The sequence below is a fragment of the Semicossyphus pulcher genome, unplaced genomic scaffold, assembly GCF_022749685.1.
Source record: "Semicossyphus pulcher isolate SPU_LCO1_2020_fin unplaced genomic scaffold, fSemPul1.0.p SCAF_11, whole genome shotgun sequence".
In the NCBI taxonomy this organism is placed as follows: domain Eukaryota; kingdom Metazoa; phylum Chordata; class Actinopteri; order Labriformes; family Labridae; genus Semicossyphus; species Semicossyphus pulcher.
This window is the reverse complement of record NW_027211615.1, coordinates 18,257,471-18,282,484: the sequence shown is the minus strand read 5'-3', so window position 1 is coordinate 18,282,484 and position 25,014 is coordinate 18,257,471. Positions and strand designations below refer to the sequence as shown.

The 25,014-nt window shown below is 43.1% G+C and overlaps 1 protein-coding gene across 1 annotated transcript in view; it reads left to right on the top strand.

Annotated features, from left to right (window-relative positions):
• plcb1l (phospholipase C beta 1-like) overlaps positions 1-25,014 on the top strand; it is a 132,268-nt gene that overhangs the window by 32,957 nt on the left and 74,297 nt on the right. The window contains exon 3 of the mRNA XM_069687021.1: positions 5,695-5,763. Within this exon, the coding sequence (XP_069543122.1) occupies positions 5,695-5,763 (69 nt within the window). The remainder of the gene's footprint in view (positions 1-5,694; positions 5,764-25,014) is intronic.

Here is a 25,014-nt window from a genome sequence, read left to right as displayed (position 1 = left end):
TCCCACATGTGGAGGCTAAATGAACAAAAACGTTTTTCATTGAAAACAGAAAGGCTCATATGCCGACCAGGAGTGACTGCACCTGCTGCCAGGTGGGTAGGGAGCAGAAAAGACACATTCAAAAGTACAAAGAAGCGACTCATAATAAACGCATAATATGCCAAATAGAGCTGAAACAGTTCGTCAGCTATCAAGCCTCTCCTGTGTGATGATTATCAGGATGGACAGTTAATACACTAAAAGAATAACAGAACAATAACTACACTTGATGATTAAATGCAGAAATAATTGTCAGTTTTCAGCCCTGGTTTAATGCTTCAGTGAAACACGTTCTCTCACAGCTTCTCCTGTGACAAATCTCCAACTGTCTTTTAAATGTCAGAGCCAAATTGAGGGCAGGTAAAGCTGCAGTTCAGCGCATCACATTTTTTTAAGATGCTCAAAAGCATGCTGGCATTCACCGGACCGCTGGAGTGCACGGGTTAGGTAGAGCTTGATACAAGCTGGAGACATTCCTGCATAATTTACACCAGTACACAGCCAAAGTGTGGAGGGGAAACTTGTGTTGCTCCCACAGGGGGGGCTGGTGCGAGGAATGCCAGGCTGAGATCTCTGCATCCGCACACTACATTACAGAGAGAGAGGGCTGTACCCTTGAAAAAGTCAGATTTAGCAGCCGTAAAGGTTAGAGGGACCAGTGTTTGGAACGCCTCTGTGAGTAGATACTTACGCAGCACTCTCAACTGTGCATAGAAATTAGGTTTATTAATTATACTCGAAGGCTTCACTTGAGCTAATGCGAGTTCCAAATCCATTTTACAGATCTATGGTGCAGAATTTATTTTCTATTGAGAGAGATTTGACCTTATTACACCAGAAGGAACATTCTATTAAAATTCATTTTATTCAAACTGTAATGGGAAATCGGCCTTTGGTGGTTGCGTATAGAAGATCGTTGATTCCTTCGAACATTTCATATGAATTTTCTGCAGCGGAAGAGAGGGAAGGGAGAGAGCTGGATACATGGAACAGGGTGGGGGGTGTAAAACAGAGCAAATGAGTTGCTCAGTACAAATAGGCCCTCGGGCAGCCTTGTGGCAAAGCCAGACCCTCCAATTTGGCTCGGGGCCTTTGTCGCATGCCATATCTAATTCCTCTCCCACTTTGGCGGTCACTCGTCACTTTATTCTGCCTAATAAAGAGTTTAATCCGTGGACATCATTTAAAATGTAATAGCTCCTCCTGTGAGTTTTGAGTTAAGCCATCTTAGACTAATGACAGGACAGGAAGCAGACCTCCAAACGTTAGTGCAACATCTTTAGAGGCTGCAGAAAGCCATCCATTATCTACTCTGCTTATCCTGTTCAGGGTCGCAGGGGGCTGGAGTCTATCCTATGGGCGAGAGGCGGGTTATACCGTGGACTGGTCACCAGTCAGTCACAGGGAGACACATAGAGACAGACAACCTAACGCTCACACCTACTGGCAATTTTAGAGTCACCAATTAAGTGAGCATGTCTTGGAACAGTTGGAGGAAGAAAGGCCCACTACGTCCGAACCAGGATTCGAACCAGGAACCTTGTAGCTGTGATGCAACAGCGCTAACCAGCTGCAGAAATATTCATCCAAAATGTCCACAAAGATTTTCCTCCTACACACATGCTTCCTCCTCTCTCGTCTGCCTGAACGGAGCTCCTTCTCCCTCTCTGTCCCTTTAGTCGGCCCCTTCAGGTGAGGAGGTTTGTGACTTAATCGCTGCGGGGCTGTTAGAGTCGCTCTATAGGAACCCAGGAGTGGAGCAGGTGAGTGGATGTGACTCTCAACCATGTTCAAGCACAGCTCTCCACGCACCATTTTCCCCTGTTACAGTACATGTTTCCTGGCTGCCGAGTGTCACTGGAGGGCCACTTACAAGGACAGGCACAGCACCTGCGTCGGCTTTAGCGTGTTTTGTACCACAGTAAGGGGGTGACACATCCATGCCTAGAATTGTCTGACCCTGAGTTAGTGGAGTTTGAAACTATTATACATGCAAGAGGTTCACTTTGTTGTGCACTCGTCTCATGTAGCGCCGCGTCACGCAAAGGCCCAAATTTACTTTACCTTTCTCGTAGTTGCATAAGCTGTAAAAATAGCACCAAGACCCTCCCCAGGCTTCCAAACAGTCCTGGCATACAGACTGTATTTATAAGAGCTTATTTTGGTCCGGGAGATGGCATGAGGGGGTTAGGGGACACCCTGACATGTAACACCAGTATAGTCTGAGTGACCTCATGACACAAGCCGACAGCCTGTCAGCTGCACTGTAAGTTAACCACAGCTGACTTGCAAGCTAGCAGTCTGACAGAGACATGCCGGCCTGCGGATGAGACATGACGCAGTGGAAATAACCGTTAGATGTTTTATGATCTGTTGTGTCTCTTTTGTGTTGGTTTTTTATTATTCAAATACAAAAAAACTTTATTCCTTTTATTTTAAAGCACAGCAAATTAAAATCTAAGTTTTCCCCTCTCTGGCCCCCGTACAAAAGACAAAACAGTCCATTCTTCAACATCTCCCCCTTCCTCTCCTTCCTCCCCCTCTCTTTCTTTCTTTCCTCCTTGTCTCCGTTGCTCAGCAGAGGCCCCGAGCCCTGCGGAGCGCACATCCATTTTGAGCCCCGAGGCTGTCAACCATGCTGCTGGTAAATGAGCAAACTAACCTGTTGCTTTCAGTCTGCCCACTTCCACTTATCCACTTTTCTCTCCGTCTCTACCTTTCATTCCACGTCTCCTTTACCCTCTCTCATTTCTTTTTTTCCTCACACCTGCTCATTCCTCGTTTGCTTGTACCTGTAAGGCTGTGAGAAATTGTGTCTTTAAAGGGCAAAAGAACTACCTTGTTATAAAAAGCAACCAGCCCGGACTCTGCGAGCACCCATTGTACGTACTCAGTAAGGACTGTTTTATTCAAAGCACCTTGTAGCAGACTTTTTTCCAGGCTAAGCCTCAAGTCAAGGTTTATGTAGCACATTTCATACACTGTTGAGTACAGTGTTATTTGAATTAAAGGATAAAAAGAGTGGTCCAACACAAGAGCATGGCATTTATGTGAGATATAAAAAGGGCCTGAAGCAGCGGCACATTTGACAGCCGAATGACTAAGAGGTGGATGATGAATTCCCCGCAAAGTTTCATTAAGACATCAGTCTATTGACTTGGAAAAGGAATGGGTTTAATTTTAAAAGGAAGGCAGTATGGCGCAGATGTTGCATGAGCAGAAGCCTGACAAACAGACAGAAAACAGAGCCCAGGGCCAGCGCATGTTACGCATGTTCATTAATTTCTGTACGTTTCTCTCCCGCTGGTCCTGCTCCCTGCCTGGACGTGCCGTGGATCCTAATAAGCTTTGAATCCTTGCTCGCTGTTTTTTAAGCACACACAAATGCCCTGAGAGAGGGAGGGAAGGAAAAGGGAGGAAGACAGATTGAGGGGCAAAGTGATAAATAAAGAGCGGTGACAGAAATGAGCAGATAAAGAACACATGTCAGAGGAAATAAATGGTAGAAATTAAACGGGAGAAATAATTCCTGGACCGCTAGACTGAAAGAAAGTACTTTAATTAACTCGCTGTGCAGCGTCTGCACTTACAAATCCAAGTCAATATTAATAAAACGTCACTGGCATCAACTTTTATTTACATCTGCACAATGAGTAAGCCTCTGCAGCAAGCGCTGACACAGCCTTTTGGATGTTACGGTAATGGCTACACGTGTAACATCTTAGTCACACACTGTGTAAGCAGCTTGTCACCCATAAGAGAGTTTGTTTCACTTTTAATGAGTTGGCTCTATGGGTTAAAACTTAACCTATAATGCTGCAGAGACTCGGAGCTGTGTTAACAGTGCAGGGCTGGAGGGCACAGAAAAACGGACCCCATCAGCCGAGCTGCTTCCTGAATCCCCACTGCTCCGCCAGGCCCCCATGCGGAGCTCCATCTCTCTAAAGAGACTTCAAAGGCAGGCATTTGCAGTCCCGATGTAGGCGTTAACCTTTGACTCAGAGGCTCCTTCTGCGCAAACAGGGGCAGCCTAATTGATGCTACCTACTGCAGGAAAGGCATAACTTGTCCTTTGTGGATTACAGCAGTAGAAAAGTGCTTTAATGTCTGCCTCTTGTATGGAGACACACGCAGGCTGTTTATCTTATGTAGCAAAGTGGCAGCAATTACTTATGAACCCCAGCGACCGATAGTTTGCATCTACTTATGTTTCTATTTATGTCTCCAAGAAGCGCTGAGTTCATTTTTCTCAAGAATTAAACAAGGATTTTTCTTCCATCTTCATCTGTTGTTGTACTTTCAAAAAGGAAACCATAAATCTGCTGTTACGTGTTTTCTAATCTAAAGGAGACACACACAATTTTGCTGAATTTAAATGAAAAAGATCATCTTTAGGGTCCAATATGGTGGGTATGGATTTGTAGATAAGAAAGAATGGCCGGCTGCAATTTTCCCAGAATCTCACGGCCCTGAGATGGTCAGATACTGGAGATTGAGTCAAGCTTCCATCGCACCTTGTCTCCCCAGATAATGCTGAGTGGACACACAGTTCACTCTGGTTAATTTTCCACTTCATGTCCTGGCTCCCTCTCAGAGAGATGGAGAGAGAGATAATCCAGACTGATGGGGTGGGGATGGGGTGACTGACAGAAGGCAGCAGGGGCCTCGTATGATTGCATGTTGTGCGTATTTACTGCTAACCACATTATTGGCTTTCAAATAATCATGAAACGCTTGCTTGATATGTTGATTGCTGCGTATCTGTGATGCGTTTCCTCTTGGTTTTGACTTTCAAGAAGCTTTCCCCTATGCACATGGCTCCGTGTTTATATTTCTGCATCACAACAGTGAAATGTTGGTGCTGTAAGATGGAACAAGAAGCGCCGCCATGGCTTCCCACACGGCTCTATCAATAATGAATCAACGGCGGAGCCAAGGTTTCCACTTGTTTACAATGTTATTGCAGAGGGCCGTACTTTACCTTGTGGTTAAATCCTAATGTTTGTATTTTCAGTATTATCAAGGCGATCGCTTTATTGCTTTTGCCGCATGACTCTCTCTCACACAGCTGGCTCCAGCTAAGCTATGGTGGAGCATCATGCCACAGCACATTTTGTGGATCCGCAGAGTGTTTAATATCCAATCTGTTTTTTTCCTTGCCAGCAGTGATCCCAGAGGTGTGTCACAGCTGAGGATATATTGTCCGTCATGAAACATAAGCACCTCTTTCTTTGGTGCCTGGCACATCACGCCACTCTGATATCTGATTTCATGAGGAAATGTTTCCATTTTCTTCTGAGCATTTGTGCCGGGAACTTTTGTCCTAATTTTGTACCCAACATAATGACACTTCCGCAGAGGAAAGTGTCATTAGGATTGCATCCATCCACTCGAAACGACTCCCAAATGGCATTCGGTATTGAGGCTGATGTGTGTCCATAAACGCTTGTGGTTGTTCAAACACACACAAACACACAATCCCTGCAGCCACAGGTGGCAGGTTTGGAAACGGAAAAGGCTGCTGAAAGGTTCTTGGATCCCAAACAGCTCCCATGTGCACGGAGTGCCTTTGTGTCCTAAACTGACTCTGAAACCTTTGAATCAACTCTTGGTTGACATTGATTCTGATTATATTTGTGCTTTTTCTTGTTGCAGGATACAGACCTACTGGATATAGCGTACATAAAAGATGCCAGAAATGGAAAATGCACCAAATCGCCCAAGGTAAGCCCAACATGAACTCTTTTCAGTTGCGTTCCTGGCCAATGTACTTTGATATGTACATGAAAACAGATCCCTTATAGTTGTTTCATTTCTGTGCAAAGTATTGAATCAAGCACAATAGACTTTGTTCTTGTTTCTGTCTGCTGAGGCTGTGGGAACACAATGAGCAGCGTACCTAAAGGACAGAGGTGGGCATTTTTTGGGGTGATGAAATTCTTTGTAAGTGTTTATTTTTGCACTGAAATGAAAGCCACGAGTGGGTGTGAGCCCAGCCATGAATCAGACACTGTCTGGATGGAGGCAGACAAGAACTCTGTTATGGATTGGACTTAAATTGGTTCAGGTGATTGAAGTGATTGACATTTAACCATGGTGCCTGTACGACAAGAGATGGGAGTAAGGGTTTGAATAGTAGATCAATTTGTGTGTCACTATGTGTGTGTCTGTATGCTAATGTTCAGTTTAAGAGTATATTGAAAACAATCAAGCAACTCTCAAGATTGATGAACGTGGTTTGAATGGAGACTCTCAGGGTGACAGAGCATGGATGGGTTCCCAGGAAAGCATACAAATCCAGGGTATCAAATCGCTTTTTCACAGCTAATTAAAATGCTGTTGATTGTGAGCAATGAGAGAAGAATTTGCACTCACATTTTATAATCTGGCACCGTGGTACTGTCAAGGAATTTGGCACATTCTGGTGCAGCTACAAAGCCAAATTCACTCGTCGCCGTTAATTTCCCACTTACTGAGGGGTGATTAGAACAATAACCTGCATTCCTATCCACCACCTTATTTTATAACCCCGCATAATGACTCAATTTCTTATATCGTTTCGAGCTAGTCAATCTCGTGATAAGCTGCTGTTCCGGAGCAGCGGCAGTCTTCACGGTTTTGACTCGGTGCAGCAGGAGAAGCAGGTGGGGGTCGTGCTCTGCTGCTCCGTCTGGGGAGTGAGTAATGATGGAACGAGTACAATAACACAGAGAGGATTCATGCATTTCTAAACAGCTTACAGAGTGATGCTGCCCAGGGAGGAGACAAGACCACGTGACAGGTAAGATGGTCGAAGCATTGGAAATCCATTACAGGGAGATGGAGCGGTGATGCACCCTGGGCATTGTAATGGGAGCTCCAGTGAGACACAGTGTCTGAAGAGTTGATGAGATGAGGAGAGGGAGGGAGGGAGCGGAGGGGGAATTGATGAAGCGACTGTGTGGATGAGGGGAAGGAAAGCAGAGAGAGTAGAAGGAAAAGCACAAGGAGTTTTTTATGTGAGGTCTGCTGAAGGCGAGAAAAGGGATGAGAGGAAGGGAAGGACTCAGAGGTTGTGAGGTTAAAGGAAGATGTCATGAGTGAAGCAGGGATAATACCACGTGGCAGCTGCTGGAAGTGGACAGCACTTTTCCCCTGCTTTCTACTCGGGCATTTCTCCTTCACACTTCTCAAAGATCTTTTCAGAACGGCGGTGGTCTCGCAAGGGTCACTGCGCGGTTAGCTTGAAAGGAAGGTACAAAAGCAGATAGAAATTTTACCAACCAAGGACAAGCCGGCTGACAACAATGATGTTGGATATAAAGCGCAAATGACATTGGTCAAGAGAAGCAAAACAATCTCCTGGTTTGAGTGAGATCCACCAATCCATACAGGTCTGCACAGGTCCAAAATCAGAGACCAAAATGATGAGCGCTGCTGGGACATACCTGGCTAAATTGAGTCCTACCGTCACATTTCGCCACAAGTAATACACATAACAGAACTTCCTTCTTGTCGTCTTGTCTGCAACTCTCATGAAGGAGGCCCAGACAGAGGAACTGTCACTAGACCAAGTGGTTAGACCACTTTAAGGACCGCATTAAGGAATCTGTCCTCTAGTACCTTCAACTCTCTGACGACCAGCGCTACTTACAAATCTTCTTGGATCCATTTTAGTATTACAAATAGTGATAAGACAATCCCAGACCTGCTGTAATGGATTGGGACCCAAACCTGACGCGATTAATCGTGATAAAATATGGACCTGAATCAAACTGACCCTGGGTAGAGGATCGGGTCCTCTGGTTGGATACCATACAGCATACTCCGATCTACTAATGCCACTACTAATGTTCTGACCACTGACAAGTGAAGTGAATAACATTGATTATCTTGTCACAATGGCACCTGTCAGTGCGTGGGATATGTCAGGCAGCAAGTGAACATTGTGTCCTCGAAGTTGATGTACTGGAAGAAGGACAAATGGGCAAGCGTAAGGAGGATGTGAGCGACTTTGACAAGGGCCAAATTGTGATGGCTTGACGACTGGGTCAGAGCATCTCCAGACCTGCAGCTCTTGTGGGGTGTTCCTGCCGTCCAGGGATGATTTAATCTGACAAAATACATTAGCTTCAGTGTTGTCCATTGTATCTAAGAACTGAGTTAGTCGGTCAAGGATGGACTTCAATTTTCCTATGAACATTCATTCAGCTCATACTGAACTTAAAACTCCTTTTTATTCTGTCTTAAGGTTTTATATTTATGTGCTCTCCTCTTTATAGCTACCTTACCGCTCTCTCTCTCTCTCAAGAGCTCCCTCAGCGGCATTCATTTATTCATGCACATTGCAGGAAACCAACACATTTACTAACACGAGATGAGATGTTGGACTCGCAATGACATGTATGTGAAAAGCTTCAGGAGTGCTTTCACCGTTCTACTCAAGGAGACATACTTACCAGCTGAATATTGTCAGAATCAGATACAATCAGTCTCCAAAGACTGGCTTGAAATGGGCTCCAGATGGAAAAGGCTGCTCTGGCTCGCTTCTTTGAGCTCAAGTTACTCCATATTGTCTTCGAGCAGCGTCGGAATTTGCTGAACGTCATTGAGATTTGGAGCACACACTGCGTTCATCGTCTCGCCGGAGTGTGCGGGCGGCTCATCTGCCCTCCGATGAACTCATGCCACCCTGCCCACGGGCTCCGGCTATGATTCATACATTTTCACTGTGAACACACACACACGCACACACACACACATTCAATGGAGAGTAACACTCAATATCATTTGTACATTTTGTACACTTACAACTGTACAGACACAAACAGCGCTGATGAGAATAACAGGGAACAACAAAAGCAGTGTCCTTTGTTCGACCATGCAGGATGCTGATGTTAATTAGCATGTGTCCACCCCATCATCATTCAAGCTGATTAGATTGGCCGCTTGTCAGAATGACAGGAGGCAACCTTTGTTTGACGGGTGGCTCCAGAAATAAATCATGTTCCCTTGGGGCTGGTAGGAAGAGCCAATATTAACAAATAATCCTCTACTTCATAAACCTACAAAAAAATCATCTGATTCAACACAGAGAAGAGAGGAATGGTTGTGTTTCCTTGGGGTATTCAAACTGCAGTTTCTTTTGACACTGGAACTTGATTGTCTGTCATCATCCGGAAGCAGGGACTGTTTTTCCCATTTACTTTTGGCACTGTGACTTTTTATTATCATTCTGTAGTGGGGGTTTATTTTATCTTAAATGGTTAGCTACAAGAAGCTAACTTCCCGTATCAAAAGCATCCATATCAACTCCCATCCATCAGTCATGTATACCGCTTACCTTGTTCAGGGTCGCAGGGGGGGCTGGAGCCTATCCCAGATGTCATTGGGCGAGAGGCAGGGTACACCCTGGACAGATCGCCACTCAATCACAGGGCTGACACAGAGAGACGGACAACCTTTCATGCACATGCTCACACCTACGGGCAATTTTAGAGTCACCATTGAACCTAACGAGCATGTCTTTGGACTGTGGGAGGAAGCCGAAGAATCCATTTAGTAGCCAACATACTACTCTATATTCATCAGCGTCTATTTTTAGCCTAAGATACACCTTGACAGGTTTCAAGTCCCATGCCATGGGGATGGGAATCACAGGGTAACTCATGATAAGATACAATGTGCGATACGTGGCCCATGATTACGACAACATCGCGATTCTGCGATAATTGATATATTGCAAGACAATCATATAATGATATCTTAATGATGTCGGATTAACTTCTTCTTCGGCCAATTGATTTCCGTTACGTTACACTCAATGATGTCATAAACGCCACCGCGAGGAGTCATGAAGTATTGATGTGGTGATTCAAAATCGCAGGGGAATCTGTAAGTAACAATATCGATATTTGGTGCCAGCCTATCAGGACGACGATATATTGCCGTATCAATATTTTGTCCCACCCCTATTGCCTAATATGACTTTCATGCAAATCCTTCCTTAATTTCATACATTTGAAATCTATGCAAATGTATTCACATATTCTGTAAATTTTCAGGACGTGTTGAGTGTTGACTAATATCAATTCATGCTCTTGTAAATACATCTCTTGTTTAACATCTGTTAAAGCTCTGGGTCAGGCCCCATTGTTCCCAAGCATCCATTCATATTGTCTCTTTATTAAATCAGCGCATTAGCTTGTTCCTGCACAGCATGTTCCCTGTCCTCAGCACCAGCCAAACTGCTAAAGCCAATCACACTGTTCGCTCACTAACTTCTGCATTACTATGTTCTGATCACTTTACCCCCAATTCATTTTACCTCCTCGCACGCTGTGAGTGGCATATTTTAGGGTCGTCCCACTGCTTTCTGGGATCTTTTTATTCTGTCTGAGTTGTTCTTTCTTGGGAGGACTGGCAAGAGGAAAATGTAATCAGCATCTCACCATGCTGCATACATTTGGAGTCTGACAGAGAAAATTTCAAGCTTTCCCTCTTCGACAAGCAAACAGTGTCTACGAATACTCCTGCTGGTACTGTGCCGAGCAGCGTCGATACATACATCTTGAAAATGGAAATCCTTTAGATGTTGTTTCCTATCCAGCAGACTTTGTTCTCAGATCTTCCCATTTCTTATAATGGAAGTAAGACATCAAGCGCAGCTGCTGTTACCCTGTGGGAGGCCATAATGTGCAGACAGAATGTGGTCTGATAATTCCGATATCCTTATCTTACCTCAGCCTGAGTCCACAATGTGGGGATTATTTTACTGTTTGTGTGTCAAACAACACAGACTGACATAGCTTATCCACCCCATGATACATGTGTGAACAGACTGAGGCGCTGCTGACTGACTGAGTGTAAAATTATCTCAATCAACTGAGAGGGGAACAAATTGATTTCTTGAGGCTTGTCAGAGAGGATGGTTTACAAAGGGGGTCTGTGTGGACTGATGCAGCTGACTGGTGCAATGTTATCAGCCGAGGAACACATGCAAATCATTCACAACTAAAACAAGGCTGTCACACAAATATAAGCATCCTCCCGCAGTATACAGATACAATTGGAGTTGTTCTGGTACCGATTCCAGTATCAGAAACAGTAACCTTCACATAAATAATTTATCGTATTCATCGTGGATTTTAAGGCCTTTTTCAATTTCTTAAAGTTAACATACATTTATTACTTGTAAAAGCACAACATACAGTTATCTAAGCTAACAGCTAATGTTAGCTTGTTTTTAGGTAAGGATTTCTTTGGTCTTTCGTCTCTCAATTTGAAGGCTGGTGGTTCCATCCCGGACTGCTACAGTCACATGTCGAAGTGTCCTTGGGCAAGACACTGAACCCCGAATTGCTCCCGATGGCACATCTGATTGGAGATTGGCACTTAGGCCAGTGTGTGAATGTGATTGTAAAAGGGTGAATGTGACATGTAGTGTAAAAGTGCTTTGAGTGGTCAGAACACTATAGAAGTATATAAGTATAGAAAAAATATTTATATACATAATAAATATATATATAAGCTATATATATATATAAGTATATAAGCGCTATATAAGTACAGTCCATTTACAAATAAAATAGCAATCATAAAGGGTTAGTAGTATACAGTGGTTTAAAAATAATGATGGAATGTATGTTGTATGTTTTTTATAGCACTGGTATCAGACTGGCACTTGGCCAATCAAATCTAGGTATCAAAATCAGTAACAAAGGCAAAAGGATATTGGAACATATAAATATTGATTAACATTTGAGAAGATTTATAACTTCTTCTTGATGTTGTATATCACTCGCTTCCTCCTCTGACTTTCCTTGTTCCGTTGATAGTGAACAGAAATGAAATAAACAGACTGAAGTACACCACACTCTTCATTTCCTCCTGAGCTATTTGTTCCTTGAGACTTTCACTGTGAGGCGAGAGGAAGCGGCGGCGATCTCTGTTACAGTCTCAGCTCTCTCTCGCAGAGACGACTGCTGCTAAATACAGAGCAGCTTGTGTGTCCCCAGCAGTGTAACAGGATCTGGGAGAGGCCAGCAGGGCATTATCACCAGCGCTCGGCCTGGCCAACAAAGTCGGCTAAAGCTCCGTGTCCCACAGCAGTAAGTGCTAAACAGCTCCTCGGAGTACACAGCGAGCTACTGCAGGGTTTAAGCCTTGCTGTTATCTAATGCATATTCAAAGCGGCTATTATTACAGTGTATAAGGCAATGATTACACAGGTGAGACCATAAACATAAAGCAGGGTAAACAGTATCAGTGTCAAAGCTGTGCCTTACCAAACTGTTTCTCTTTCTTTACCAAAATCTGGTTACAATCTGAAAATTGACCTAATCTTTAGTTTAAAAAGCAGACATTTAGGGTGCTGCCACAGACAGACAGACCAAGTTTGAAGGGTATCGGCCATAGAAGGAGCTTGTTCAAGTATGAACCCTGTAAAGACACAAAAATTAATTCTGGTGGGTTTTGGGTACAGCTCTAAAAAGCTGAACGTTATTCATAGGCCTACAAAAGTTTGTCCTAGCCATGAAATTATCAGGTTCTTGATGAGTTTTTGAATCCCCTCTCTACGGCGTTTGCACAAAGGCTCTCGCCGCGGCTGTGTTTATTTCAATCATCTGAGCTGTCTGCTGAGTATCGATGAAGGACGGGGTCACAGTGTGTGCTCCAGCTGCAGCAATCACAGCCCTTCAAACCTATCGATGTAAGACAGGGCAAGGCCTTTGTCTGACCTTGCACTCAGCTACACTCGGGCATGACAAGATGAATAGCTGAAAAAGCTTGGAAATATTAGGTAACGTCCTCAGTCACATTGTGTGGTGTGCTGGGTGTAGTGTGCGCCGTAATGTACACTGAATAGTGCCAATATAAGAGCCTGCGGAGGTAGCAGTATGAGCGACAGACATTCAAGCTTTGTGACCTCTGCTAATACGTGAAGCTTTTCACAACAGCTGGCAGAAGCTTGAATTCTGGTGCATCTTCCTACCTCTGCTTGCTGTGGCATACTGTGCATTCTGATGCACATTTATAACCATAAAGCCATTTAAGCTGTGTATCCAGCGATTGATTGATTTGTGCATGACTGTGTGTGCAGTATGATAATCAATGATGTAATAATGTCTACATGAGCCTTCCAGACCTAACACAGTGATGAATACACCACCAACCATGTCACCCACATCCCACAGAGACTAATTGTAATGCAAACCGTGGTCTCACCTGCTGCACAGCTACACAGCCCCCTGCAGTCAAAGAGGACTAATAGTCGATCCCTTACAGGCCGACATGCAGAGATCAGTGCTAACCTCTGAGGCTTGGTCAGATGGCTGTTGGCACTACATCTTGCTTTCCCTGATTGGCTATAGATTAGTGTCACATGGCCGTGTGTAGATGATTGGACTTAGTGGACTTAGGACCATTAGTGTTGTGCAGCGTGTGAGAGATCAAATCCTTAAGAATGACAACTGTGCAAATGAGAGCTGATTGTTTGAGAGATCAGCAGCTGAATATAAAAGGAAACTTTAGCAGGACAATCAGTGATAATGAGCCTCTCTCTCAGAGTCTCTGAGACAGACAGAGTGAGTGTTAAAGAGAGACAAAGACAGACTGAAGGCATAATGTCTCTCTGGCTTTGGTACCAGTAATGCAGAGCTGAATTAATCAATTACTCTGTGGGTCTGGATTTACCTTGAACAGTTGGCACATTCGATAACATGCATGTATAGGGAAGTATAGTAACTCATTTGAGAGTTGCTTTCTCATTCAGGTCGTCTTTTAAGAAAACTTCCATTTATTTTCCTGATGAAGATTTTTGCCTTTGATGTGTTTACTGGATACTGGAAGAAGCAATTTGATGACATCAACTGGGGCCTTGAAAATATTGATAGACATTTTCTGTTTGGTGTTCACATTTTACTGACTGACTGAGTCAGTCAATGATGAATAATATTTAGCTGATGCTTTTTATTTAACCACCCATTCCTTTTTTTATATAATGTTTAGGCAGACTCACTTTAAAATACTCCCATTTTTACTTTTCACTTTTCCCCATTTATACTTATTTGTGTATTCACTACTTTCGTCATTCGTATCAGGGCTGCACAATTAATCGCATATTAATCCTGATTACGATTTTGAATTCCCACGATTAAATAATTGATTAACAGCAATGTGTGCTCTGCCCGTAGAAAACTCTGCTGCATATCAAATTAAGCGCTCCCTAAACTAACAGCCACTCCCCCAGGGGGCGATCGAGAGGTTTTGGCTTCACTTATGGGAGAGCTGGCGTGTCATGTTATGAGCGCCTACCGTGCAGCGGCAGTTTAGAGTGGAAGAGTAAACAACAGAGACCGGTGTTTCGGTTCAACAAGTGACCATGATAACTGGTGACTTTCAGCTGAATGCGTCTGTGGTTGCCCTAGTTACAGCAGCTGTTGATTACGGGAACAGAATATGTAGCTGTCTTTGCCTCTTTATTGTTTTCATTATGAACTCAAAATATACGTATCTGTTATGTCATTGAAGTGTTGTTTGTGACAACATGTCATGTAGGCTACTGACGCTCAGTTGTGTTTTGAACGCTGCTTCTTGTTACGCTGAAGCAGGAAGAGAGCGAGTCCCTCGTTAAACCGAAACACCAGTCTCCCCGTAACGGCTCGTCATCGGTTTTTTGGAGGTATTTCAGGTTCAGGAGAAGTGATGTTAAGCAAGAAACAATAATATGCAAAGAGTGCACAAAACCTGTGTCCGCGTCGCAAAACAACACAAGGTCGTTCAACCACCTGAAAAAACACCACAAAGTGCAGCATGATGAGTGAATGAAGGCCGACAGGAAAAACGTTGCTACTCCCCGTCCTTGTCCAGCGTCAAGTTAGACATCCATAACAGCGACGCTGTCACAGTGCGACACCATATCCACCAAACTCTCAAAGACAGACTGAAATTACCAACGAAATTTGCATGGCATTCTACCAAAAAATGTTTTCCATAAAATGAATAATTAATTGTGATTTCAATATTGATCAAAACAATCGTGGATTCTGAGATTTTGCCCAAAATGTGTTTGGATGTTCAATTTGAGAAATATTACCATCAGTGTTTCCGACGGTCCAAGGACACTTCAAATATCAAATATTCAATATAGCTCTGTCTCACCAGCAGGCCCAAAGCCAGTCGTCTGGTTATTTCAGACATCATTTCCAGTTTTTTATTATTTGCTGCTACGGACATATTTCAAGTCTGTACCAAAAAGGAAATGAGGTTTGCTACCAAACCAGCAACCAGCATTACCAGTCAGGAATTTGATTGTAGCAATCTTTTTTATAATTTCAAAGGTTAAAACACATCGCGACCGTTTGAAATATAGCTATGCTGGAAATGAATGCAACACTTTCATATTTGCTCATAGTAGAAGAGTGAGGAGCTGTGTCAGCATGCTCAGAGCAGAATAGCTCTATCGAGCTCAGTTACGATTACAAGGGAAGAGATCTGTTTGTGTAAAATGTGAATGAATAGAAAGTATGGCTCGTCCTTCCTGCCCCTCGGGTTCTGCTCGGAGACATTTCAGTGCACAGAGGCATGAAACTGTCTGTCAGATGACGAGGTCTGGAGAGAGAACTCCCACACACTCCCATTTTAGATATGATTCACATACACACAACACGCAAGCACACATGCTATCATACCCATGGCACATTGCGGTATGTCCGTCACAGAAATAAACATGCCATGGCACTATCCAACCATGTATCAACCCCCTCCTGTGTTTGACACTCGCTCACTCTCTTTCTGTCTCGTCTCAGCCTGGCGCTGTCAATCACACAATCAATTGAATCAGTGCTAATATGTGAAGAAGAGATTGGATACCTATTCCCGTTGCCCCCTAGCTATCGTTTCATCAAGAGGATTGGCTGCAGGTCAAATAGCAGCTTGCGGTAAGAGGTGATTAAAGTAAACGGGTGTATGGACTCATTGATTTTCATAAAAGAAACTGCAGCACCATTTGTCATCAGTCGAAGACAAGCAATTGATCAGAGTCACGTATCGATGTAACAGCAGCAGCAGCAGGGAATGAGAAAGCAAAGAAACGAAGCAAAGAAAAGGTTAGCATGATGGACCCCGAAGGGTTCGGGTTTGATTCTGCAGTCAATTACTCAGGTGATCCCTGCACACATAGATGAATTCCCCCGGTGTGAAGCAGGCCGTCTCATTACCGCTCATGAAGAAATCGAAGGTGATGCTCCCTCTCGCTCTCTCTCTCTTTGCACTACCTCACCGGCTGCTCCTGTTCCCAGCTAACATGAGACCGAGACGCTGGACCGGGATGAATGAGGAAGAGAATAACCGAGTGAAAGAGCAAGTGAAATAGAGACTGTAATGATGAACAGAGCGGCCAGTGTGTGCAGAGAGAGAGTTACTAAAGTGGGTCCAGAGATGAGTATCTTGGTGAAAAGGCTAGAAGGAGCACAAAGGTGCACCTGTGCAGGTAAAGTTCCCAGAACCCCAGCAGGAATGTCTCAAACTATTTACTCAGAAAAAGATAACTCTGTCCTGAATTTCGGTGTTTTCTAACTTTTCGGTTTATGATTAGCTTGGTAGCTGAAAGAGCAAAAGAGGAAACAGGGGGTTCAAGCTTTATCTGCTTTATTGATCAGCCAAAACAAACAAGACTCATTTTTCACCATAAGCTTCACAAACAAACTATAATATCCAGTGATATCAGACATTCTGAGTGTTGTATTTTTTTCTCAGTTGTCCCTGTTATTGAATTAAGCTTAGTCAACTGTGTGTGTAGCAGAAATTCAAATAATATACGGTGGGTAACATGCATTCACAAACTCTGATTAAATTACCAAGCAGTTCAGACACACAGCAACAGGAGAATCACTGATAACGGTGTGTTAATTAAATCTAGAAAGTTATAAAAAATAAAAGTTAGTTTACACATATAAAAGTTGCTTTAATGAAGGTTTGATCTGCATTGAAAAGAAGTCACTGCAACTGAGAAGCCTGCAGTACTGATGAGTATTACCATGGAAACATATGGCTTGCAACACCTCTTTTTTACTATAGTCACTGTGCTGGTGTCAGTCTATTCCAGCGGAACTTAGCAAGCGTCTCAAAGTCACTTGATGCCGGTAGTGAAATCAGATGTGACATTTTGTTAACCCTGCAAAGGTCATCCCAGTGGAACTCGACCTGATCAAATAAGAACCAGCAGACGAGAGCTCTCAGACTAGAAAGCAGAGCTGCTGACAGCAGAGAGTCAGCACTTTGTAGTTGTTGAGGAAAAATCGGTGTTAAAGCAGACACCCATTCATCTTTCATTTTAGTTCCCACAGGCAGGGGAAGGTCAGTCCACACTTACCGTCTAGATACAGTAGATAGATGGACCCTTTATCAACACCACACGTCTCCTTTCACATATGTTCATTTTATATGATTTCCAAAATTATGTTCAGTACCACAACAGAAAGTGGGTATTGCTATAATATTTTTTGTCAAACTGTGGATTTGCCACTGTTTAGGTCACTTGGTTGTTTGTTAGGTAAAGGTCTTATTCTGTTTTACTGGCAGAAGCTGGTTTAGTCAACCATTTACCATTACTTTTAGCTAACTATTACGCTAACTAATACTAGTAACTATTCAACCATTACTGTCAGCTAATTAGTCAGCTAACTAGACTTTTTCCATAACCGTTAGCTAGCTATTAGATATCTAAACATTACTGTTAGCTAACAATTTCCACAATTTATCCATTACTGTTAGCTAACTATTTAAACTATTTATCCATTACTGTTAGCTAACTATTTGAACTATTTATCCATTACTGTTAGCTACCAATTTCCACAATTTATCCATTACTGTTAGCTAACTATTTAAACTATTTATCCATTAATTGTAGCTAACAATTAAACGTGTTTATCCATTACTTTAGCCATCCATTTCAGTTGATTAAGTTTTGGTAATTATTTTAAATCATTATCCATTTCTTTTGGCTAAGTATTAAAAAATGTATTTTCCTCTCTTCAGTAACTATTTCAGTAACCCATCAGTAACCCTTTACCATCTACCTTAGACCTTAAGTGCTAACCCTCTAACTAGCTTTCTTGCACACTAGATGGCTTTTATGTCAAATGACTGAGGTTAATGAGAGATGTCTACTGTGCAGTCAGCCTACTTTAGCTGGTGTCTTAAGAGTCATGCATTGAATAAAAAAATATTAATTAATAATACAAAATTAGTTGAGCTACTCCACATTTTTCTTTGACCCCACTGGTGGCTGCAGAAGCCCAGCAACCAATTACCCGTGGATGGGAAACACTGCTGTACAGTGTAGCAGCCATGAATCTTACCAGTAACTAATTTAACCTGGCCCTGACAGGTGACTTACTGTAAGTCTACAAGCAGTGGCTCTTAGCAGTCCAACTATCGACTGATCTCGGCCTCGATTTAGCTGTTCCTCCATGCGGGACAATCAGTGTGTCAGTGTCAATATATTGAACCATATGCTCTTTTCCAGCCATCAGGGAGGGATCATCACATACCTTTTTGTTGCTGGCCTTCATTGTTAAGACTAACCCTTATCTTACACTTATTATTTGTAATTCATAGGGTCGATAAGTTCTCGACTCTAAGGATTGGTTTGTTGGTTTTTAGTTTAAAATGATACAGCAATTAGAAAAAAAAAAAATCAATGTAATTATCTCCGAAAAATGATCCCTGTGTATTATTATCAGGTTAAATGACCCCGAACAAACAGGAATTAACTTTCCATAGAGACATTCAGTGGCCCTCGCACTGTCTGTACACACATACTCAAATACACACAAGCCGCCGCACACCAATATGAGTCTGAAATATGAGGGGTTATGACCAGTCTGATGGGTCTGTTACTATGGAAACCATAAGGAGGTGAGGACGAACACAGAGCTAACAAGGGCAGGGAAGGCTCTCTGACACACGGTAGCTTTCCATTTGACAGGGGAGCATAGGAACGATCACATCAACCGCTAATTAAGTCTCCTCTCATGGAGAAACGCCTCTTCTCCTCATCCCTTCTCTATCAGTCTATTCTGGCTGAAAATCATCTCGTATGTCTCTGCCAGTCTAGGGAGTTTGTTTAACTGCAGTAATGTTTTTTTAGATCAATTGTGTGTTTCAGACTTGAGATTCTCAAAGTGATCGAGGGACAAGAGTTAAAACATCTCTTCTGCTTGGTTTTGTTTCATTAGGTATCAAACTTGGCCAGTCTATTGCAGCATCTGCTCCCAATCAAACCCGCCACATGTGACTCTTAAAGCTTCCTTATCTCTGCCTCTTCAAATCTGCAGAAAGTCATTAGGAGGACTGGGAGACTGGCACAGCTTCAAAACCGTTTTCATGTTAATTTCCTTGAAAGATTCTTGGAGAAATGAGTCCACCTTTTTGAAACGACGATTTTGGAAGCGACAGTCTTGAAGATTCATAACTTTAAATGAAAACTATTATCTGCTTTACTTTGCTAATGATCACAAATGCTAATGAGGCAGCGATAATGATGCAATGTTAATGACCATTGATCATTTCAAACTTATGATATCTCATTTTAGAGACGGACTCTGCTAAGTCACAGTGAAATAGGCAACCAGACAAGCCTGCAGGCAGGAGAGAGAGTTTCTCCCCTTTCCTCGCTAATTTGTTCGGATTTAATTGGGCTGATCAATATCTCCACCAACTTTCCCGCGTTCATCTATCCATCACAGATATGTGTAGAACGGATCGTGGAGGATGGATGAGATTGGAAAGCAGCTCTTGGGAATTCCGTCTGTTGCATCCTCGGTCACACCAGTCAGCTCCTCGCACCATTAATCACATAGGTGAGACCGATGGACGTAAGGCACATGGGTGTGATGGCGTGATCCTTTTTTTGGCTCTATGTATAAATGTGTGCTTTAGCGTGTGTGTGTGTGTTTGTGTTAAAGGCACCTCTCTTATGCCGAGGTATAAAGAGACAGGTGACCTTTCTCGCTCCATCCAACGATCCCTTCCAAGCACACAAGCAAGCCAGAGACTTAATTGGCTTTTCGATAGTAAATCTCAGGAGGGTTAGTAAAGAAAATGTCTGATTCTTAATGCTGCTGCTCCGGAGACCGCTGAGCTCTCGCAAACTATTTCCTCTCTAAAAGGCCGGAGCAAAAGGCGGTGGGAGACGCATTCACCTTTTTCTTCTCTTTCCGTTGTTTTTCACGACTGAATGATGCTCAGGCTTGGATGCGAGAGCTTTTGTCTTTTTTTCACCTAAATGGTTTCTCTTTGTGTGCATTTGTCTCCACAGGAAGTTGTATTGCATTTGTAGAAGTCGTTTATTTTGCCAGAAAACGTTCCCCCGCTTTGGTTGTGGACACCACATGGTTTGGTGGCTGACAGACTGCCGGTCCTGTTGCACAATTGTAACACTTACCAGAGGATGCTGACAACACCTTGTGGAGAAAAACATGTCCACTTAACAAGTATTGTAGCCTCATGTACAGTTTAAAAACACTATTTTCTTTATACTAAATGCAAATTCTGTCTCTATTCTATGCTTATAAATCTTAAAGGGCCAGTTCGCCAATTTTCAACCTCAGTCTTATCATGCTATCATGGGGAGCTAATGCCATTATGGTAGAAAAAAAATCTTGTTTGGCTCTGTGCCTTTAGAGGACGCTATCTGCTTCTCCAATGGGCCCTGGAAAATCTCCACAAGACTACGTAAGACGCGTCATCTGGCGGAGGCCAGGGAGCTTACTAAACTACACTTACTCAATCTAGGAGGCCCGCCTCCGATGTCATGTCTCGTTCAAAATCGTCAGGTTTGAAATGTAGACTACAGACCTGAAGATTTTTTTAGACGATCCACCGGTGTATTCTGGTTGTATTTCTGATTCTGTACCGCTCTGAGCCATTGCCTGCAGCGATCAATGTCCCTGACTGGTAAACGGTAGTATTTCACTCCAGCGTCTCTCGCTGGGCCGTTCCTTTTAGTGGAAGGGGCGCAATGCACGCTGGGTGTTGAATGAATGTAGAATGGGCGAAACCACGAGCTGTTTGTACAACTTTCTCCACAGCTATGTCGCCAATCCAGGGGCAAATTGCTCCTTTAATATACCAGCCTTTGCTACATCTCTTTACTTTGCAAGCACTGTAATTATTTAACACTCAATAAAAGGCGAATGATTAACATCGGCAAACCACACTCGATTCAGAAATATCTTCTGTTACATTAAACAGGTGGAATGATTGACCCCACTGTGTAATATAATATAATGCAATTATATGCTTTGTTCAAACCCCTATAGTTTCATACTGCGCTGTAGGAAGCGCTCCATATAAAGCAACTGGCAGGCATTGAGCTTAAGTAGGGTATAATGTTCTTTGCCACAAAATACTGCAGTAATTGATGATATTTATAAGGTATCAGCAGGACATTTATCCCTATGCGTGCTCAGTAATGTGAGGAAGCTGTAATTATGTCAAGCAACCATGAAGACAGTTCACATAGACTCTATGTCAGAGGGGAGAAGAGGACGTCACAGAGGATGGATGTATGATTTGATTTGTCCAAAATGGCTTGGCGTGTTCGTCTGACAGCGTTGGAGAGAGCCAAGCAATGAGATTACCTTTTGCCTGCCTGGTGTAAAAGCAAAGCAAAAGTGTTTTATATGTCTGATACGTTGAGAGAGCTGAGCCACACTAGCTTTGATTTTACAAATAACTACATAGCTTTTTTAATGTAAGACAGTGTGATTCTGTTTCATACATCCGTAAAATGTCTTTCTCAAATGAATAAGAGGATTAACAAACCGTTAATGTGAAGCCTTTGTGTTTCCTACTGCTGCAGGATAGTGAAAAATAAAAGGAACAGACAGTGACTCTTTTTTTTTTTTTAGGTTTCTCTCTCGTTTAGTCTCAAACAGAAGAAAATTCAGCAGATCACAAGTCAAAGGTCTCTGCGATAATCAGCGACTGTGGGTTGCCTGTCTTGTTAACAGGCAGCCTGCATTTTGTCTGGACTCATCTCCCGCTCTGCCATTAAAAAGCGAGACCACCTAATTAAGCTTAGAGGTGCCAAAGGTGTCCGCTGTCTGCCGCAGAACAACCGTGGACTGATAATCATCTTTTATCAGAGATCGGTCACACAGAATCAAAGCCAATCAGATATGGAGGCTAGCCTCGCAGTGGAGTGTTGATTCCTCCCATCGCCGGTGTCATTAACACCGTGGCATCTTGAAAATGTGCTCTCCTATGATCGCTGTCAGCTCAAACATAGACCATAGGATTAGATGGCCATTTAAATATTGTTAAATATCCAAGGGCTTGTCTAAACATTCAGTAATCCTCTGTTGGCAGATCGCTGGAGCACACAGATGCCACACCAAATGGGGCGTTATGCGAGGGTGGTAGGTGGATGGTTGGTTCCTGGCTGGCATGGCCCGGCCAGGCAGATGGTCTGGGGATGTCGGGACAGCAGGCTCTCTGTGTGACGGCGAAGCTAATGATGGCAAAAGGCTAAATGATGACTAGAGACAGAGGATAAATCACAATTATCACTGCACGATGCTTACCAAGGATTCTCAAATGTTTGCAGAGGGATTTGGACGCCCAATTATGGTTGTTTATGCACAGAATTATATCATCCAATGGGTTTTGCTCTCCGTGTGTGGAATTCGCTTGTCAGTGTGCTTACCCAACTGTTTCCTCAGAGGTGTTTTGTGAAGCCTCGAATGACCCAGCATTACCTTGCTGTGTGCAGCACATACCTCCTGACCCCCTGGCTGTCATAAGAAGTTCTCATGACAAAGTTCTGCTGTGATTTCACGGAAAAATAATGAGCTTTGATGTGAGGAACATTCTGTTTCACTCCACATCTGCCATGAAAACGCGGGGCTGTCGATTTGCCTTTTGAGATTCAATTTTAATGGCTGTCAAGGATGTCTGTAGAGTGTGTCATTGAATTTGTAAGGCCACATTAGGATTTAATTCAAGTTTAAGGAGATTTTTATGCCAAATACACTGAGCATTTATGTTTTTCCTTTGTCTTTTCAAAACCCTTTGAACCCTGAGACACATCCAATCAATAATATTCAATCAAATGCGATTTTATTCGGCTTGCTAACCCTACCAGTCGTATAAAACTACCCTTGACCATTACCTAGCTGGTTGTCATAGTGATATAATGGGTTAGATGTGTATTTGATCTGGCAAAACCTTTGTTTAAATCTCCAATGCATGTAGTTTGAGTCTAATGCATTCAATTCTCCGCTCATCCTCTGCCTCCTGATCCACAGCCCTGTATTCACTAAGCCACCCAACTTCGGAGCAGTCTTATCAAATCTAAAGGATCTGATTTAAATCCCTCTCATTACATCGAGTTATGAAAGGCAAAAACTCTCCTCAAACTTCGGTTTCACTGCGAGTCTGAGAAATATGTAATGGGAAATTTCTCACTAGTTTAATGAGCCAAATCAAAAAGATTTTTAGGCAAGCAGAACATCCCTTTGAGTCAGGGTCTGTAAATGTAATCTCTGTGTCTCCATTTCTTTACAGCCTTATCATATTTGTTTTCAAGCCACTAACACTCTATACTGTGTTTTCTCATGCAGAGGCCGTGGTATCGCTCTTCCATTCAGCAGGACATTGGCAGTACACTTTGTTTCTCTCTACTATGAAGCCTTATTTTATCGGCTGATACACAAGAATTGTAGGCCATGTTCTGTAGTATTGCACAACTGCTGTGCGTCATTCATTTCAGCCAAACAAATCAGGACAAAGCTCTGGGATGAATAGAGCCCGGTCTGCGTGTGTCTCCATCAGCAAAAAAGACGAAGCACAACCCTTCCTCTTCTGCTGTTGCTCCGTGCAGCATGTCGTCTACATGTGATGTTACGCAGCCCTCCCCTTTAGTCCTGCAGGAATGTCCTTCAATAAACCCAATTGGTCCTGGTTTAGAATTATTAAAGATGTCATTGAGGCTGGAATCTGCTTAGTGTCCTCGAAGCAGCAAGGAGCCCGGCACATTGGAGTGTTTCTTCAAAAAAGGAAGGAAGAGGGGGATGTTAGTAAAGGATGGCAAAAATGGAAACAGCTAGAGGGAGAGGACATATGCTGCCTCCGTACGACAGCAGCAGTGGCGGAGCATCTACAGCCCGAAGGCTGCTCTGTGCCAACAGGGACTCGTGTGAATTATTTACTTCTGGACCCCATTGTGGACGTTTCCCCTGAGGGGCGTCTCTCCGTGGGGCTCCTGGCTCTTGGAGGGCCGAGCAGGGTGCCAGCGGGGGGACTGGAGGCTGGATCTGGCCTTCTTTTCCAAACACTGATGTACTGTGAGCCTGTGCAGGCTGCTCTGAGGAAAAGAAGTTGATTCTGATTGAAGAGCGGAAAGTAAAATCGTGGGTTCATTTTAGAAACAGTGGGGAAGACGAATAGTGCAATTTTTATCAGCCTTAAGTTTGGTTGGATTTATGGGGTGATTTTTTGACTCAATGTACCAGTAGATTGGGCATAAATTATTTTAGCGCTGTGAGGTTTTTCAAGTTCATGTCATGTGTCATAAAGGGATGCCATGGTGAGAAAATGTTCCCAATGGTGGATAATTCTGTGCAAACACAGATGTCACTAATTACACTGGATATCTTGCATGATTGATAAGGCTTATTAACTGTAGAGCATGAATCATTCACATGGACTCAGATGGTGAATCAGATATAATTTTAGGTGGTGAAAAAGAGCAGGACTGTTTAATTAGGTGAGCCCAATAGAGCACGCTGGCAGAGGTGATGTAAAAAATACTTTAACCTTTCGCCATCCTCCCAGACAGCACTGACACCCGAACTTTGCACAGCTCCCCAACACAAAGGGAAAACATGACAAATATGGAAATTTGAAAAGCTAATAATATTTCTGCTTGACCTGTTGGACTGTTTGTTTTGTTTATTTCAAAAGGTCAGAATGAATTCTCCGTCTGCC